At 49.4% G+C, this 16,145-nt stretch overlaps 3 protein-coding genes across 6 annotated transcripts in view; 2 read left to right on the plus strand and 1 right to left on the minus strand.

Annotated features, from left to right (window-relative positions):
• The first annotated feature begins 198 nt into the window (after positions 1-198).
• Positions 199-5,542, plus strand: AMT (aminomethyltransferase). 3 transcript variants are annotated; one of them, XM_065884861.1, is made up of 9 exons: positions 199-574; positions 677-844; positions 1,365-1,445; positions 2,622-2,753; positions 3,157-3,235; positions 3,525-3,670; positions 3,755-3,935; positions 4,329-4,484; positions 4,587-5,542. In XM_065884861.1, the coding sequence occupies exons 1-9, from the start codon at positions 278-280 to the stop codon at positions 4,763-4,765; spliced, it is 1,419 nt and encodes a 472-aa protein (XP_065740933.1). In that variant the 5' UTR covers positions 199-277; the 3' UTR covers positions 4,766-5,542. The 3 variants fall into 3 exon arrangements, with proteins under 3 accessions (XP_065740933.1, XP_065740934.1, XP_065740935.1); XM_065884862.1 differs by lacking the exon at positions 2,622-2,753 and having other exon boundaries at positions 485-574; positions 4,587-4,765; XM_065884863.1 differs by lacking the exon at positions 677-844 and having other exon boundaries at positions 485-574; positions 4,587-4,765.
• Positions 5,543-7,112: 1,570 nt separating this feature from the next.
• TCTA (T cell leukemia translocation altered) lies at positions 7,113-9,224 on the minus strand. Its single transcript, XM_065886413.1, has 3 exons — positions 9,002-9,224; positions 8,595-8,649; positions 7,113-7,155 (listed from the first exon to the last, which is right to left on the minus strand). The coding sequence occupies exons 1-3, from the start codon at positions 9,222-9,224 to the stop codon at positions 7,113-7,115; spliced, it is 321 nt and encodes a 106-aa protein (XP_065742485.1).
• A 405-nt stretch (positions 9,225-9,629) lies between these two features.
• The window catches only part of RHOA (ras homolog family member A), a 49,364-nt gene continuing 42,848 nt past the window's right edge, over positions 9,630-16,145 (plus strand). The window contains exons 1-2 of one of the 2 annotated variants that reach the window (XM_065885458.1): positions 9,630-9,824; positions 13,651-13,729. The gene's annotated coding sequence lies outside the window, so the exon portion shown is untranslated. The remainder of the gene's footprint in view (positions 9,825-13,650; positions 13,730-16,145) is intronic. The other variant, XM_065885460.1, reaches the window with a different exon arrangement.

Below are 16,145 nucleotides of genomic sequence, written 5' to 3' on the forward strand. Positions count from 1 at the left end.
TTGCCCAGCGAGAGAGCTGGAGACCCTCACGTGAGGCCAGGTTACTGTGGCACTCTGCCTGCCCGGCTGACTCCACCCTCCTGTGCCCTCTCCACCCCTTACCCTCCCCCCGTGCGACCTTACACTCCTATTGTCCTAAACTGGTGATTCAGGCCTTTCAGCCCTTTGCAGAACTTTGGCCCTTTGGAGGCAGGGCAGTCAGCAGGGGGAGGTCTAGCCCCCAGCTCTATTTCTGAGTGGCTTAACTGGCTCCAACCGCCCAATCTGCCCTGATCAGATGGAAGCGCCCGGGGCTATTTCCCTGCAGCTGGGAGTCAACGCACTGTGTGCTCTAAAGCTGCATCTGCCCTTGGGGCTGCCCACTCCCTCTTCTGATCCCCTAGGCGGGGGAGAGACCTATCTAAGCAGGGCTTGGACTACATCTCCCAGCGTGCCTGTCAGAGTGGTGGCCTCTGTGCGTCGGCTGCACCCGTTGCCGGCAACAATGCAGCGGGCTGGGAGCATGATGTCCCATCTGGGCTCGTGTCTCCAGGCGCTCCCCTCGGCCCTGCGCCGTTCTCTCAGTAGTGCACAGGTGGGATAGAGGGTGCTGGGTTGTGGTGCCAGTCTTGGAGGGTGGGGGAGGAAGAGGGCTGGGGTCTGGGGCCTTGGTGGCACTGAGCCCGGCCGCCCGCAGGACGTGCTCCGCAGGACACCACTCTATGACTTCCACCTGGCCCATGGCGGGAAGATGGTGGCATTCGCAGGCTGGAATCTGCCTGTGCAGTACCGGGACAGCCACGTTGACTCACACCTGCATACACGCCGGCACTGCTCGCTCTTTGACGTATCCCACATGCTGCAGGTGAGCCAGGGGAGTGCGCTGATTGCCAGGCCAGGGCTTCCTCTCCGTCCACAATGGTGCAACCCTCAGCTTTCTTTGCTGGGAGCTGGATTCCAAGGGCAGCCCTCTCAGAAGAGTTGGAGGTCTCAAGGGTGTAATGTACTATGGCCCCCAGTAAACTGACTCAGAGGTTCTCTTGATCATCTCCTGTCTTATCTCTCTAGCCTGCTCCCACTTAGTGGAGTGCCTCAACGTCCTGGGTTTTCCAGGGCTGCCACTCATTGTCATCCACTGTCCTAGGTATTGGTTTGGAAAAGGGGGTATTTCAGGAAGGTGCTGGGCCCTTTCAAGTTCCCTAACCTCCCTGAGTGCATCTCTTCTGTATTGGCAGGTGTGGGGGAGTCAGAAAGTAGGGCTTCTGCCACTTGCAGAACCAAAAGACTAGTCAGGCACTTTGGCTGGATTGGAATGTGCTGTGGGTGGCAGGGAGGATGCCTCCTAGCCCCGTGGCTTTCCAGAGGCTTTTTGATCTCTTTCCCAGACCAAGATATTTGGCCATGACCGGGTGAAGCTGATGGAAAGTCTAGTGGTTGGAGATATTGCAGAGCTAAAGCCAAACCAGGTGGGCCTCTCTTTTATTTCTGCTCAATGAGTGTTCTTAGTCATAAGCCAGCAAACCAGTCTGAGTCCCTGCTTCGGGCCTGGGGGCACAGAGATGGATCAGACACAGTTTCTCAGGGCTTTCGTTCTTGGGGGACAGAGTCCCTGAGTCATGTCCAGACACCCAGCCATCTGCAGGGAGGGTCCTATCCCATCCCCACCACATCACGCTGGAAGGCCAGAAACCCAGGTTCACGTCCTGTTCTGTGACCTTCCATGCTGCTTAACCCCTTGCAATTTAAATTGTAAGTCCTGGGAATTCCCTGGCGGTCCAGTGATTAGGATTAGGACTCTGTGCACTCACTCCCGAGGGCCTGGGTTCAATCCCTTGTTGGGGAACTAAGATCCCACAAGCTGTGCGGCCAAAGAAAAACGAAAGTGTAGTCTGTAAACCAGCAGCCTCATCGTCACATAGGAGCTTGTTAGGATTCACTCTCAGGCCAGTTCTTCAGACCTGCTGAATCAGAACCTGCATTTTAACAAGATCCCCAGGTGATTCATGTGACCTCTTAACCTCAGGCTTTTATACTGTCCATCCAGTGGGGAGGCTGAGGCCAGCCAGCCTCAGTGTTATAGAGGGTTGTTGTGGAGCACATGGGATCATCAAGATAGACTTTGAAGCTGCTGCTGCTTTTTTTTTTTTTTGGCCATGCTGGATCTTAGTTCCCCAACCAGGGATTGAACCCTCACCCTCAGCAGTGAAAGTGCCGAGTCCTAACCACTGGACCACCAGGGAATTCCCATAGACTTTGAAGCTTCTGTCCTGGGGTTTGGGGCACAGACTGAGTTGTCCTAGGTCTGGGTGGGACGAAGCATCAAGTCCTAGGTATGGTGGGTTAAGTGTGAGAGGGGCTCTCTGTACTAAATGGGGAGGGGTGCAGAGGCCCCACCAGATCAGGGAGGTGTCCCCCAAGGTGGGGAAGAGGTGAAACCTTTCTCAGTGTATGAGGATCAAAAACCCTGGGCTTGTGCAGGGGCCTGGGCTGACCCAGCCTTGCTTCTTGCACTGCCACCCCTCAGCTCTATTCACGAGGGTTCATGAGTTTGTGGTGGCTGAGTGGGCCCAGGGGCGTGTTTGACTCACACTTGATCTTGGCCTCTTGGACCTGGAGGCAATGATGCTCCACTTTGACGCTAGGGAACACTGTCGCTGTTTACGAATGAGGCTGGCGGCATCTTAGATGACTTGATTGTGACCAACACCTCTGAGGGACACCTGTATGTGGTGTCCAATGCTGGATGCTGGGAAAAGGACCTGACCCTCATGCAGGTATAGCCCCTCTGTGTCCCAGGTACCCTGTCCTCCTTGTTCACAGAGCAGCATCCTTGTTTTCCAGGACAGACCTGGAATGGATAAGGAGCTCAGACAATGGCTCTTTGAAAGAACAGTGGGCCAGAGCAGGCCCTCCCTGGAGCATGCTAAGTTTCAGTGGTGGGGAAGTGGGGGAGGTGGGGAGGTGAAGCTGATCCTTGCCCCTAAGTGAGGATCCTCTGGTGAGGATGGAAGGCTGGAGCCTGGTGTTAGAGCTGGCAGACCTGGGCTTGAGTCATCCCTACCACTTAGTAGTTATATGACCTTGTTAAGACGGGAACTAGCCTACTCTGCCGAGCTCTGCAGCACCAGGTGCTCAGTAAGGGGTCCCAGAGCAAATGTGGTATTTCTTTCCTTTCAGGACAAGGTTAGGGAGCTTCAGAACATGGGCAACGATGTGGGCCTGGAGGTGATGGATAATGCCTTGCTAGCCCTGCAAGGTAAGTGGGCCAGGCTGGGTTTGGAGCTGAACTTTGTCTTCCAGGTTTCCTCTACTGCTTGGCAGAGAGGCCGTGCCAGGGGAAGGTGAGGATGGTGCACCATAATTCTAAGTTTGGTATCATGCCCTCCTTCTACCTGCCACAAGGCTCCATGGGCTGTGGGCAAGAGCATCTTCTCCCACCTGCAGAGTGGGGCTTGCTCAGGGCTTGTTCTGGTCCCTAAGGGCTGTGATCCAGCTTTCTGGGGCACCAGGACCTGGACACTTGGTTATTGGCTCCCTGGGCCCAGGCCCCACTGCGGCCCAGGTGCTACAGGCTGGCGTGGCAGATGATCTGAGGAAACTGCCCTTCATGACCAGTGCTGTGATGGAGGTGTTTGGCGTGTCTGGCTGCCGTGTGACCCGCTGTGGCTACACAGGAGAGGATGGTGTGGAGGTTTGTCAAGAAGTGGGCACAGGGTAGTGCAGGGCATAGGACTCTGGGGCCAGCAGCCCATCTGCTCCCTGGTGTCCCTTGCAGATCTCGGTGCTGGCCGCGGAGGCAGTCCGCCTGGCAACAGCTCTGTTGGAAAACCCAGAGGTGAAGCTGGCAGGTCTGGCGGCCCGGGACAGCCTGCGCCTGGAGGCAGGCCTCTGCCTGTATGGGAACGACATTGATGAACACACCACACCTGTGGAAGGCAGCCTCAGTTGGACATTGGGTAAGCTGGGCTAGCACTCAGGGAGGGGATCCTGAAGGCTGGAGTGACCCTTGATGAGACCAGCCAACCCAGGACTGCCAGTTTCCAAGGTTGTGTAGCCTGGAGCAAGTGGCACAGTCTCCCTGAGCCTTCATTTCCTGAAGGTACCACAGTGGCTTTGCCCAGTAGATATTGAGGACCCTCAGCAAGCTGAGGTGGGGAGCATGGCCTCCAAGGCCAGGGGTCAGTAGGTGGATGGCTGACTGCACTGCAGGGGAGGAATGGGGTCTAGGGGCAGCCTGAGCGAAGGGGCCTTGATGCTGGATAGATGTCACTTGGGTTCCTTGTCACTAGGACCTCCTGTGGTCAGGGGTCCTACGGACTCTGGCCTAAATCTGATGTGTCATGTTCCAGGGAAGCGCCGCCGAGCTGCCATGGACTTCCCAGGAGCCTCAGTCATTGTTCCCCAGCTGAAGGGCAAGGTGCAGCGGAGGCGTGTGGGGTTAATGTGTGAGGGGGCTCCTGTGCGGGCGCACAACCCCATCCTGAGTACGGAGGGTACCGTGCTTGGTAGGTTGACCAGGGAAGTTGGAGAGCCCTTGTCTCTTCCCTAGGAGGGTGGGGACCCTGGGCTGGCAGGGTGGTGTTGACACATGGCGTCTGCCTGGACAGGTGCTGTGACCAGTGGCTGCCCCTCACCCTGCCTAAAGAAGAATGTGGCGATGGGTTATGTGCCCTATGAGTACAGTCAGCCAGGTACCCTGCTGCTGGTAGAGGTGCGGCGAAAGCAGCAGATGGCCATGGTCAGCAAGATGCCCTTTGTGCCCACAAACTATTATATCCTTAAGTGAGGATGACTTGGAGCAGGGCCCTCTCCTCCAGGAGCCTTACCCTGGAGGGCACTGTACAAGGGGCTAGGGGTTTGTACAAGGGGTTTGTCAGGAAGCTGAGGCAGAACACACTTGGGGTGGCTAGGTGGAGGCTGGTACTGGTTGTCTGGGTAACGGGGTCACACCACCTATTCCCACTTCATCCTGTGCCACTTGCAACTTCAAGACCCCATTTCTGAGTGATGGACCAGCCCACAGTCCCATTGACCCCACTCTTGCCTGCTGGAGAAGCATCAGTTCTGGCACCTCGCCCTTCCACTCTGCCAGGTGCTGCCTGTGGAGCAAAGGCTCACCTTTAGGGGGAGGAGAAAGCCTGCCCAACCTACCTCACCACGGTTTCTCACACTGCAAAGGGTCACTACCTTGGGCAGTGCCGGCTACCTCCTCTGGTTCACTTTCCATGAATTCAAACTGTTGCCTCTTCCTGGGCAGGGATGATTCCTGACTCACAGAGGGTTGGCCTAGTAGGGCTGTGGTGCCCATGTGTAAACTTGGGGATGGCTGAGGGGGGCATGGACTCATTCTTCCACATTCTCCAGTTGGCCCAGCCTGCTGCCCAGCAGCCAGCCATGCCAGGCTCACCACCTGTTCTGAGCCCCAGGGCTGTTGTAGGGCAGGCTGGGCCTCCTCCCAGACTTGCCTTATCCTGGGCTGACCTTCGTCCCTGGGACTTATTACTGGACTCCACTGACTCCTAAAGAAAATAAAACATTAAATGAGCTTCCTTCCTTCTTGCTTGCTAGAGTCCTAGCTTCATTGTTCTCTGTCCACAGGGTTCCTAGGATGCCAGTCCAATGCCTGCCTTCCTGGCCCAGACTCAGAGTGGGTTCCCCTTGAGAGGGGCAGGTCTATAAAAACTAAAGGGGAGAGTGCCCCTACTGGGCACCACCACTGCTCCTCCAGGGAGATGGCATCACCTCTACACCTCTGCAAGTTGTATTCTGGGTGCTCAGGGGCAATAGCCCCCAGGGTGTTCCCTCTCCAGTTTCCCCTGTGCGTGCACACTGTCCTGTCAATAACCACACAGCTGATGCACTTCCATGTTTAATAAGCCACATCCTCAGTTGAGCCTGGGGTGAAATATGGGACCAATTCTGAGTGTGGTGTTTGTTGTCAGTGGGTAGGCCTGGGGCTGCAGAACCATCATCCCACCAGCCAGAAGATACTCCGGAGTACTCGTGCATGAGCTCAGCATAGTCCTACTCCAGTGCACTCTGCAAAGACAGCCTAGGCAAAGGCTGCCAGATGGAAATGTGACATTTAACAGTGAGGAAGGAAGCAGTGGGACACTGAGGTAGCTGCTGGCCCAGCAGAAGCAGGCAGAAGTATGTCCATCAGGGAAGCAGGCAGGTCTAGGGCCACACTGCTTTCAGGAACTGGTGTTTGCCACTTATACCTTAATAAGTTCCCTTGGCTCACTGTGGAAGTGGCAGGCCTGCCTAGCCTGTGGGCTCTTAGAACGAAGCTCCTCTGGTTCCAGGTCAAGATGGGGAAGTGGTGAGGCTGCAGGGCACGATGGGGCCGCTTTGCACTAAACAGCTCAGTATGTCCCTTTGAGGGGCAGGGTACAGATCCACAACCCCACAGGCACTTAAGCAGTGGAGATGGGAGGTCACCCCTGGGACTCAGCCACTTTTAGGTACCCAGCTTCCTTCTGGGAGGGGTTAAGAGGAATATGAGTACAATGAAAAGACAACTTATATAGCCTGACTCACACCTGGAGAGCTCAGGATGAGCCAAAGGAGGTGGGTGTTTGGTGTCCACTGTTTTATACTTGAATGGCCAGCTAAGTAACCATAAAATATAAGGCTGTGTCCAGGCCAGGATTCCCTGGGTCCCTGCCAACAAAGCAAAACCAAATAAAGGAAACCCCAGGCTTAGGGGAAAACAGACCTGCCTTACAAATCTCAGAGCTGGTCAACCTCAGGCTTCCTCCCAGGGACAAATCTCTACAGGGTCACATCCCAGGGGGATGGGAAGAGGAACAGGAAAAAGCCAAGACAGAAAATGGACTGTTGCCCTCCCCAACCCAGAGGCTTCTGAGCTGACCCCTGAAAGGAGAAGCATGCCTTCTCTCCTTAAGCCACCCAGATCAGGGTACAGGCAAACTCTTTACTGGCCCAATGCCTGGGGCTGCTGGAGGCAAGACCAAGGGCAGTGGAGGCCCAACCCTGCAAGCACTGGCATACTCCCTGCCCCCAACCTCTACCCCCACTGCAGTCGTCCCTGGGGTCTGGGCAGCAGCAGAACCCAGTATGGGAGCCAGCAGACCTGGTGATGTTCCTGGAGACCCCTCTGCTGCCTTCCCTTATTCTCTGTGGGTTTTAAGAGGTTCATTTGCTGCTGTTTCCCTGAAAGTGATAGAAGAGAAGAGGGGTTATTCCGCGGACAGCATAACAGTCCCCTTGTGGGGGCTGAGCTGGGCTCAGTAAGGCCACACTATAACCTAGACCTCTCTGCTGAGCTTCCACAGCCCTCACTGGGTCCACCACTTTCCCCTGCAGACTTATTCTTCCTCCTGCTTCTCCACTTTGTGAATGGTGCTCCCATCCTTCGCCAGTTGCCAAGGACAGAAACCTGTGCAGTGGCAGGCCTCCTAATTGGCCTCTTGCCCTCTCTATTGGACACCTTTACCTATTTGCCATGAAGCAGGCAGTTATAAAAGCAAATTCGGTCAGGCCATGGCTTTGCTGAGTCCAGTAGCTCCTTGAGACTTGGGATAGGGTATTCCAGGTCCCTTCATGCCTTTATGTTTGAGCTCCAGTGTCACAGCCTTGTCTATCCTTCCAATATGTCACCCTTGTTCTTGCCTCTAGGCCTTGTTCTGTCCATTCTCTTTGCTTGGTACACCCCTAGCCTTTGCCCTCAGCTTAGGTGTCTGACTTGGAAGATACCAGCTGTGATGACCCTTGCCTCTGCACTGCTGCCCTCCCCTTTTATTTATTAAAAAAATTTTTTTAATATCTTTATTGGAGTATAATTGCTTTACAATGTTGTGTTAGTTTCTGCTGTACAACAAAGTGAATCAGCTATATATATACTTATATCCCCATATCCCCTCCCTCTTGAGCCTCCCTCCCACCCTCCCTGTCCCACCCCTCTAGGTCATCACAAAGCATTGAGCTGATCTCCCTGTGCTATGCAGCAGCTTCCCGCTAGCCATCCATTTTACATTTGGTAGTGTATATATGTCAATGCTACTCTCTCACTTCGTCCCTGCTTCCCCTTCCCCGCCGTGTCCTCAAGTCCGTTCTCTACATCTGTGCCTTTATTCCTGCCCTGCCACTAGGTTCTGCCCTCCCCTTTTAAATCTCTGGTTCCACCTGTGAGCAGGGCCTGGGTTGTTCTTGTTCTCTGGACCTAGTGTGGCCCCTGCCATGTGGTAGGAGCTCAGAGATCAACTGAATGAACGCTCTGATTAGTGAGTTCATGTTTTACAGATTAGAAGGCTGATCTGATGAGTTCAGTCAGTGCACTAAGGACAGAGGCTCCTGCCTTTCCAACTGAGGGGCTTACAGTGCAGTGGAATCTCTACATCTCTTACAGTCGAGTTGCCACTACATCTCTGAAGTTGTGACAATAATGCCACCCACCGCACAGGTTACTGAACAGCATACAGATGGGCTGTTCAGACATCGATGTCACTTGAAGCCTGAGCTCTAGTGCAGACCCTGGGGTTTGCTGCAAAGCTGGTGGCCTCCTACCCTGAGAACTCCCTTCCCCTGTCCTCAGCTCAGGAGTGGCCTCTGCCTGCTAAGCATGGGGTAGACATAGGAGTAGATTTACTCACCAGGAAGGGAAATGCGTGGAGCCATCAGGTGTGGATCCGTTCTGGCCGCCCAGACCTGGGGGCAGGAACACATCCAGAGCTGCAGCAAGCTGGGGGTGGGTATCTGAGCAGGCATCAGCCCAGGTCAGGTTAGAGGCCAGTGGTATTGTTTGATGGAGAGTGTAGTGGAGGCCCTCAGGGACTAGTGGTATTGTCTGACGGGGGTCGAAAGGAATTTATATGTGACGGGTGGACTGGTGGGGTTTCTGGCGTGAAATGGTATGTTGACATGGGTCAGGGTACAGCGTTAAGTTGTGATGAGGTTCTCAGGGGACCCACTGGTAGTCTGGGGGGGTTCTGGGGAGCCCAAAGGTACAGTCGGTGGGGGAGGGGGTGGCCGGCCCACGGAAGTTGGTGGATCGTCTCACCTGGCCGGTGATACAGCCCGGTCACCGTACTCCCGTAGAACCCCCACGCCAGCTGGATGCTCAGGAGACTTAACACCAACCAAAGCAGCAGCAGCTTGAAGAGGGTCACGCGCGTGTCCTGCGCCTCCCACTCCAGCAGGAACTCGCTGCCGAGGGCGCCCAGAGCGCCCAGCACCGTGGCCGGCAGAGCCTGCAAGGACTGCCCAGACCAAGGCTCCGCCATGACTGGCCGGCGTCCCAGCCAGGGGACTGTCACGGTAGTCCCCACTGCGCAGGCGTCTGGTCTTCCGGAGCCAGGCCCTCTAGTGCGCACGCGTAAACCCACGGAAGGCGCGTCTACCCCGCTTGCGCGAAGAGTTGGCAGTTTGGGGAGGAGTGTTAAAACCGCGCACGCGCACCTAGCCCCCCCTGCTTAAAGGATGAGTGACTCGAGGAGTATAAAATAGCAACCAGGTCTTTTATAGCCCAGGAGTTCCCATGATGCCCCACGCGGCTGCAATGATTGGTTAAGAGTCTTGCTTTTAGGGTGTGGACACGCTCCTAAGCAATCGTGGCTGAGCAGGGAGTGCGCGCCCGTGCGCGGGGCCGCGACTGGGGCCGGCTCGAGCCCGCTGGGCACACGGGGGCGCGCACGTCTCTCCCCGCCCTCCCGCCGCCGTCGCCGCCCGCTCTTGCTTTCTCGCGCTCCCCGCCCGTTGCTCTCCGTCGGTTCTCTCGTTAGTCCGCCGCAGCCTCCTCAGCTACCCGCCGTAGTCTTCGAGCTTGCGAGTCGCGGACAGGAGTCGTCGGCGCGGAGAGGCCGGACTCGGAGTCGTCGCCTGAGGTGAGCGAGAGGGTTCCCTCCTGGCGCCGCGGTGCCCCGGGCCCGCCCGCCCGGCACTCTTCCGGCCGCCCGCCAGCCGCCGCCCCGCCGCGGCCGCGCCCCACCTGCTGCTCTCGGCCGGCAGCACCAGGACCCTGGCCCCTGACCCTGACCCCAGGCCGGGGACCCAGGCCCCGCTTCCCGAAGCGACGGCCCCGCCCGCGCAGTCCCCGGAAGCGCGCCCCGCGGCCTCCCGCGCCCCTTCCCCCGCCCGGCCAGGCCTGCTGGAGCCCAAGCCGCCCGCCAGCTCTCGGTCCCCGTCGCTTCCTCTCCTAGGGCCGCGCCGGGCAGGGCGGGGGCTCTAAGCTGGGCCCCACGAGCTGCTGGGCAGCCGGCCCCTGTGAAGCGCGCGTGGCTCTTGGAGTTGAAATGGGAAAGAAACTCTTTACAACTCCATTTTGGCTTTTACGTTAAACATGAAACATGAATCACCGTTTTATACTGCGTGAAGTCCAGTTATGTTTTGGGTATTTTCTTTTTTAATGCAGTATGCTTTGAGATTGTGTAAGTAAAATATAGTGTTGAAATCTTAAGGGTTAGAATTCTTCGGTATTTAAAAAAAGGGAATTTTCCAGTTGAAAGGAACATTTTTTCATGATTTAAACTGTGTGTCGTCAAAATAAAGTATTAATTTGCAATTTTGCTTAGTCTAAATTACTGCCTTGATTAGGAATCACCTGGACATCTGTCCTTAGTTACCTGATGGATCCAGTTACACGTTCACTAAATAGTACTATTTGCACTCAAATTGATTTGGTCAAAACCATGTTTAGTAGTTTATGATAGAAGGTTGGCATTCTTTTTCCCAGAGTTGGTTTCACTTGTGTTTCTTAATGATCCTTATTTTAAATTTTTACCTCTGTTGGTAACTCGTTTGATTCTTTTTGTGTTTAAGACAGTTTATTGAAGTAAATGTTTCTTGCAGATGTGTGATCAGATTATACTCCTGCCAGATCTGAAGAGGGAAAAATACTTAAAAAATTTTTTTAAATGTTGTATGTGGTGAGAATTTTTCCGCCACTTGGTGTCACACACCCAGATGTGTAATGCTTATGTACCATTGCCTGATTGTCACTTTAGACATGGCTAAATTGGGAGGGATGCTGCTTTGAGCATTTGGCACAAGTGACATTGTTTGGACTGAAATAGAAGATTAATTCTTAATCGTAAAGGATAACTTGAGGGATCTCTTTTGATAAATTGTCTTGAGTAATTCTATCTACTTTTTTAGAGCACTAGTGGCTCTTGGGGACATAAAATATATAAGATGAAGAAAACAAACAAAAAATATATATAAGATGGAACTTGGTTTTAGTCAAAGTCTAGTCCTAGACTTATAGCCTCTGTTCTCATAAATATCTGTACTAGAGGGAAGAAGAGAGTAGGAATCCACTGACTTTTTCACTGATCAAGAATTTTAGACCTGAAAGGAATCTTTAGGACTTGTAGTCCAACCCCATTTGCAGATGAGAAACTGAGTCCCAGAGACTTAAGTAAATTTCCCAAGGTCATATGTCTAGTCAGGTGCCAGCCAGAACTATTTTCACTGTAAGATCTTCTCCATGTACTCCCAAACAGCTTGCTTAGAGTCAGCTAAAATTCAGGACTTTCAACTTATTCCAACTGTTTCTTCATTTATGTATTGCTGATTTTTCATGTATTGGGAGAATCTGAAAATTTTTCCAAGCAAATTTCAGTTCTCAAGCTTTTACTCTCTTTTCTGTAATTTGGATGGTCCTACAGCAGTTGATTGAAATAGGTAAATGAATATACAGGGTCTCTGCTTGGGCTAGTTCTTGCCGTGAGGTGTTTTGGTCTTCTTGAGGGACCCAGCTTCTTCCACAGGCAGGCCTAGACTCCCCTGCTCCAAATCCAACATAGTTAGGCCCTGATAAGACGTTATCGGGCAACTGTGGGCTCTTTTGACTATTGATTTGAGGTGGGATGGAGAGAAACAGTATATATTGAGAATATAGTTTCCTGTGTATATGTATGTGGTGGTGGTTTTGCTGGAGTATTTTCAGTCCTGATTCCTTGTTTGTCAGTTAACTCCTTTTAAAAGTTTAACCTGGTCATGTGGGGGTGTAAGTTATTAGAGTAAAAACAGGTAGATCTTCAGGTGTTTCTTGTCTATAGGGTGGAGTCCACGCTGTGACTGGAGAAGGTGGGTTGCTACTTTGGGCCTTCTTAATTGTCCTGGAGCTGAGAGAGTCACGTTAACTTTGCCAGAAGAAAGACTGATATTTCAACTTGTAAGAGCACAAATTTGGGCTTGCTGGGCTTCTATAGACAGCACCTCGGGTTTAATTGCATTGTGGCTACTAGTGATAATGATAAATGGTACATAATCACTGGATTTTAATCACATATATTTGTAGTTTTAAAAGGTCCCTAAAGGTATTTTGTCTTCCCTTATGACTTAAGTTTATTCCTTTATGCACCTGGCCTGTAGAACTATTTGCTTGTACCTTCACATTAAGATAACCAAATTTTAAACTTGTGTTAATGTGTCTCACTATAGTCTGCTCTTTGGGGACATGCTCATTGTTAAGTACTTGTGAGATTAATAAATTAAAATTCTCAGTACAGTTTAAAGTTAGTAATTACTGTAAAATTCCTATTTCAAGTGTTTATTTCAAGTGATTCATTTTTAATCTGTGGTGCTGAAGTATTAAGTCCTTGTATACTCATAATTATGGTAGTCATGTGACTGAAAATCAGATAGACATTGAAGCTACTCATTCTGGGTGTTGGTCTGAGTTTATTGGTGCTTCCTCCAGATGATTATGAATACATGTTTATAGCTAATAATCATCAAAATATGAGATACTCTGTTAAATTGGAGCCAGTTTGCAGTTGATACCAGATTGAGCTTGATTTTTTTTTTTAAGTGGGTGGGTAAAGTAAATGTGCTTAAGCATATTTATGATAGCATCTTATTTAAATTCAAGTAAAGGGAAAGAGGAGAACATAAGAAGCCGATGAAATAAGTTTGGAGTGGAGTGAAGGGAAAAGTGGGAGGTAAAATGAAATTAGAGAGGTGGGCAGGGACCACATCATATAGGACCTTTTAGGACATGGGAAGTTCTTTGGATTTTTTTTAATCATCAGATTTAAAAAAAAAAATCAGGATAATGATCCGATCTGATAGTAAACAATTAGAATGATTCACCAAGAGTAGGGGGTAGATCTGAGTCCATTTTGACTTTAAACAGTAAACTAATACTGACCATTTCTGACAAAGGTATCAGAAGGATTTCCTAATATTATTCATGTCCTTAACCTAATGACTTCAACCTGTTTTTTGAATCCGTTGATTTTCTGACTGTTGTCTTTAATTTCTCTGTAATGCCTGTATTAAAAAGGTCATTCAAATGTTCATGGTAGGCTGGGTGGTAGGCATACAGGTGTTCACTGTAAAATTCTTTTAACTTTGCTGTGTGTTTGTAATGCTGTGTGTTAAATGTTTATAATGTTGGGAAATTAATTTGCATAGGATTCATCTGCTTTTGATTTTTGCTTTTAAAAGGGCAACATTAATTTGTAATACTCAGAAAATAAAGTTGATAGTGTGCATTTTGTTAAGTGAAGGAGGCCAAAATGTTTAAAAGTGGTAAATTTTATGCTATGTCAGTAAAAATTAAATTCTGTGCCTTTCCCCCTTCTGGATTCTGAATTACTTAACAGAACTTTGGGCAAGCCCATTTTACATCCTGTGCTTTTGTTTTTTTCTTTGTGAAATGAATAGACATAATTCCTGATTTTTTTTTTTTTAATGTGTTTATAGTACCTTTCATCTGAGAAGTTCAAGGCACTTTGTAGAACTTCTGCCACACAGGCTGTGGGTCTTGCAGCACATTTTTAAGGTATGTAAATAGCTTTCATTCCCCTTCCTCCATGGAAGAGAAATAATTATTATATATTAATGTAAGTTCTAAGGAAATGTGGGTGCAATACTATTAATGATTTTCTTCTCCACCAATCTTGAGATCGTTATCTTACTCCATAACTTTTCTCTCTGGTCTTATTTTCCAACCTCTCTCTATAAGATACTCCTCTAACTTCCTATTTCTATTCTAAGCAATATTTTTCTTCTTAGATGAAGATATATTTCCTAACCTTAATCTTTAAGGAGATGTATTTACCATATTATACACATACTCCTCTCGCTTCTGGATCACTCCCGTCTTAATTCTTCTGTTTTTAAATTTCTTTAAGTTTTTGTTTTTTCTGTAGAGTAGTTTGGTCATCTTACAGTTTGTGCACAGCCTGTGCTTTGGGTATGCCTTATTATCAGTAGAAAATAATTCAACCAGAGAATGAGGATTGGAGGACAATCCTTCTCACCAGAGGAGTCAGCATTGAGAGGAATGTTAAGAGCAAGTGTAATAGCCCATCCAGGGGCTATTCAGATATTTTAAACCGATTACAAATAAAGGAAATAGAATCATCCTAATTTTATTGATACCATGTAAGTATCCTGGTTTGGTACCATTTTGACTACTTCTTCTTGTTCTCCTTGGATCTGAGGGAACTCTGTATATAAAGAAGTGAGCTGTTAACAGTATGAATATTCTCATTTGATGAGATAGGCTACCTGGCAGGGAAGTCATATAATGGTAGTGGTTTTGGTTGGCTTTGAACTTATGGTTGGCTTTGAACTTAACGGTTGGCATGGTAAAAGGAATGGCCAAGCTAGCTTGTCGTTTTTCAGTCATTGAACAAGTAGTTACTATATGCAGGTGCTGTTCTGGGACACATTTGAAGAAAACAAAGAAGGTCCCTGCCCTCAGGTAGTTTTTTCTTTGTTTTACAATGTCTTTATTCCTAAAAACATGAACATTTTGAATCATTTCATCTGCTTTTCTCAATATCACTGACGAGAAAGTGGAAAGTACGTCAGGGGTTAATAATCACAAAAACATTAATAGCGCTGCTCATTTTTATTCTAGTAGGGCATACTGATGATCCACGGCAAGAGATTAGCCCAGTGCAACTGCTGGGCATAGGACAGCAACTGGGCTAGCACCACTGGACGTGATACTCTGTTTCAGTTCCATGAGGCTTGAAATTCTTTCAGCAGATTTGAGTGATGCATTAGGGTGGTTTGATTGATGGCCTCTCTTAAAAGAGGGCAGACTGTATTTCAAAGTTGTTTTCTCAGTTCATTTTTGACATTACTGAGTTAAAAACAAAAATAAGGTTATGCTTTTGCTCTGTAAGTTTGCTTAAATCAGATTTCTTTCACCAGAAAGGCTGATGGCCCTGTAATTACAAAAGAATTCTGCCATAGATGGTGTGCCTGCCTGCCTCCTGCCTGCCTGCCTGTCTGTCTATCTATGTATCTGTCTGTCTGTCTTTAAGCAGGTTATTTTATTTCTTTGAGCCTCAGCACCTACATCTGTGAAATGAAGATTTCCATTTCATAGGAATTTTAGATGAAATAATATGTGAAGAGCACAATGCTCAATGTATATTAGTTTTCTCCCTTGTTGGAAATACTTGTTCTAACTCTGGTAGATTCTTCAAGTATATTTTTCTTTCAGGATATCAGTGCATTGTATTTATATAGTGACCGTTTGCTTTCAGAGTGATGAAGATTTTAATAGGAAGCTTAAAGTTACATGAATTTCTTTACTGCCACCTGACTGAATAGAAGGAACACATGTTTCTTGTTTTCATTTTCTTTTCTTGTCTTTTGTTTGTTTAACTATAGTTTGTTTAACTATAAGAGTTAGTATGTTGGGCTTAGATTTTACCATGTTTTTTTTTTTTTTTGAGGTACGCGGCCCTCTCACTGTTGTGGCCTCTCCCGTTGCGGAGCACAGGCTCCGGACGCGCAGGCTCAGTGGCCATGGCTCATGGGCCCAGCCGCTCCGCGGCATGTGGGATCTTCCCGGACCGGGGCACGAACCTGTGTCCCCTGCATCATCAGGCGGACTCTCAACCACTGTGCCACCAGAGAAGCCCCAGGCTTATTCTTTAGACATTATATTTTACATTAATTAAGTTTTCCAATTTTGCTAAGCTTGCATCCTTACCATAGTCCCTAAGACAGAAGGCCCTAAAACTTAACGGGAAAATGTTTTGAACCACTTCATCAGTTTAATAGTAGGCCCCAGAAGCAGTTCCCACATAAAAACTGATGTGTTTTTTGCAAGAAGAGGGATAAAAGAAGATAGGTTTTTATTTTCTGAAGTTCCTAGCTGCTGTAAAATACAGAGACCCAATTCCATTACTGTAAAAAATTGCTTGTGCTTTGATTTTAAGCATATGGTTGAA

This window comes from Phocoena phocoena, chromosome 10 (genome assembly GCF_963924675.1).
Source record: "Phocoena phocoena chromosome 10, mPhoPho1.1, whole genome shotgun sequence".
Taxonomy (NCBI): Eukaryota; Metazoa; Chordata; class Mammalia; order Artiodactyla; family Phocoenidae; genus Phocoena; species Phocoena phocoena.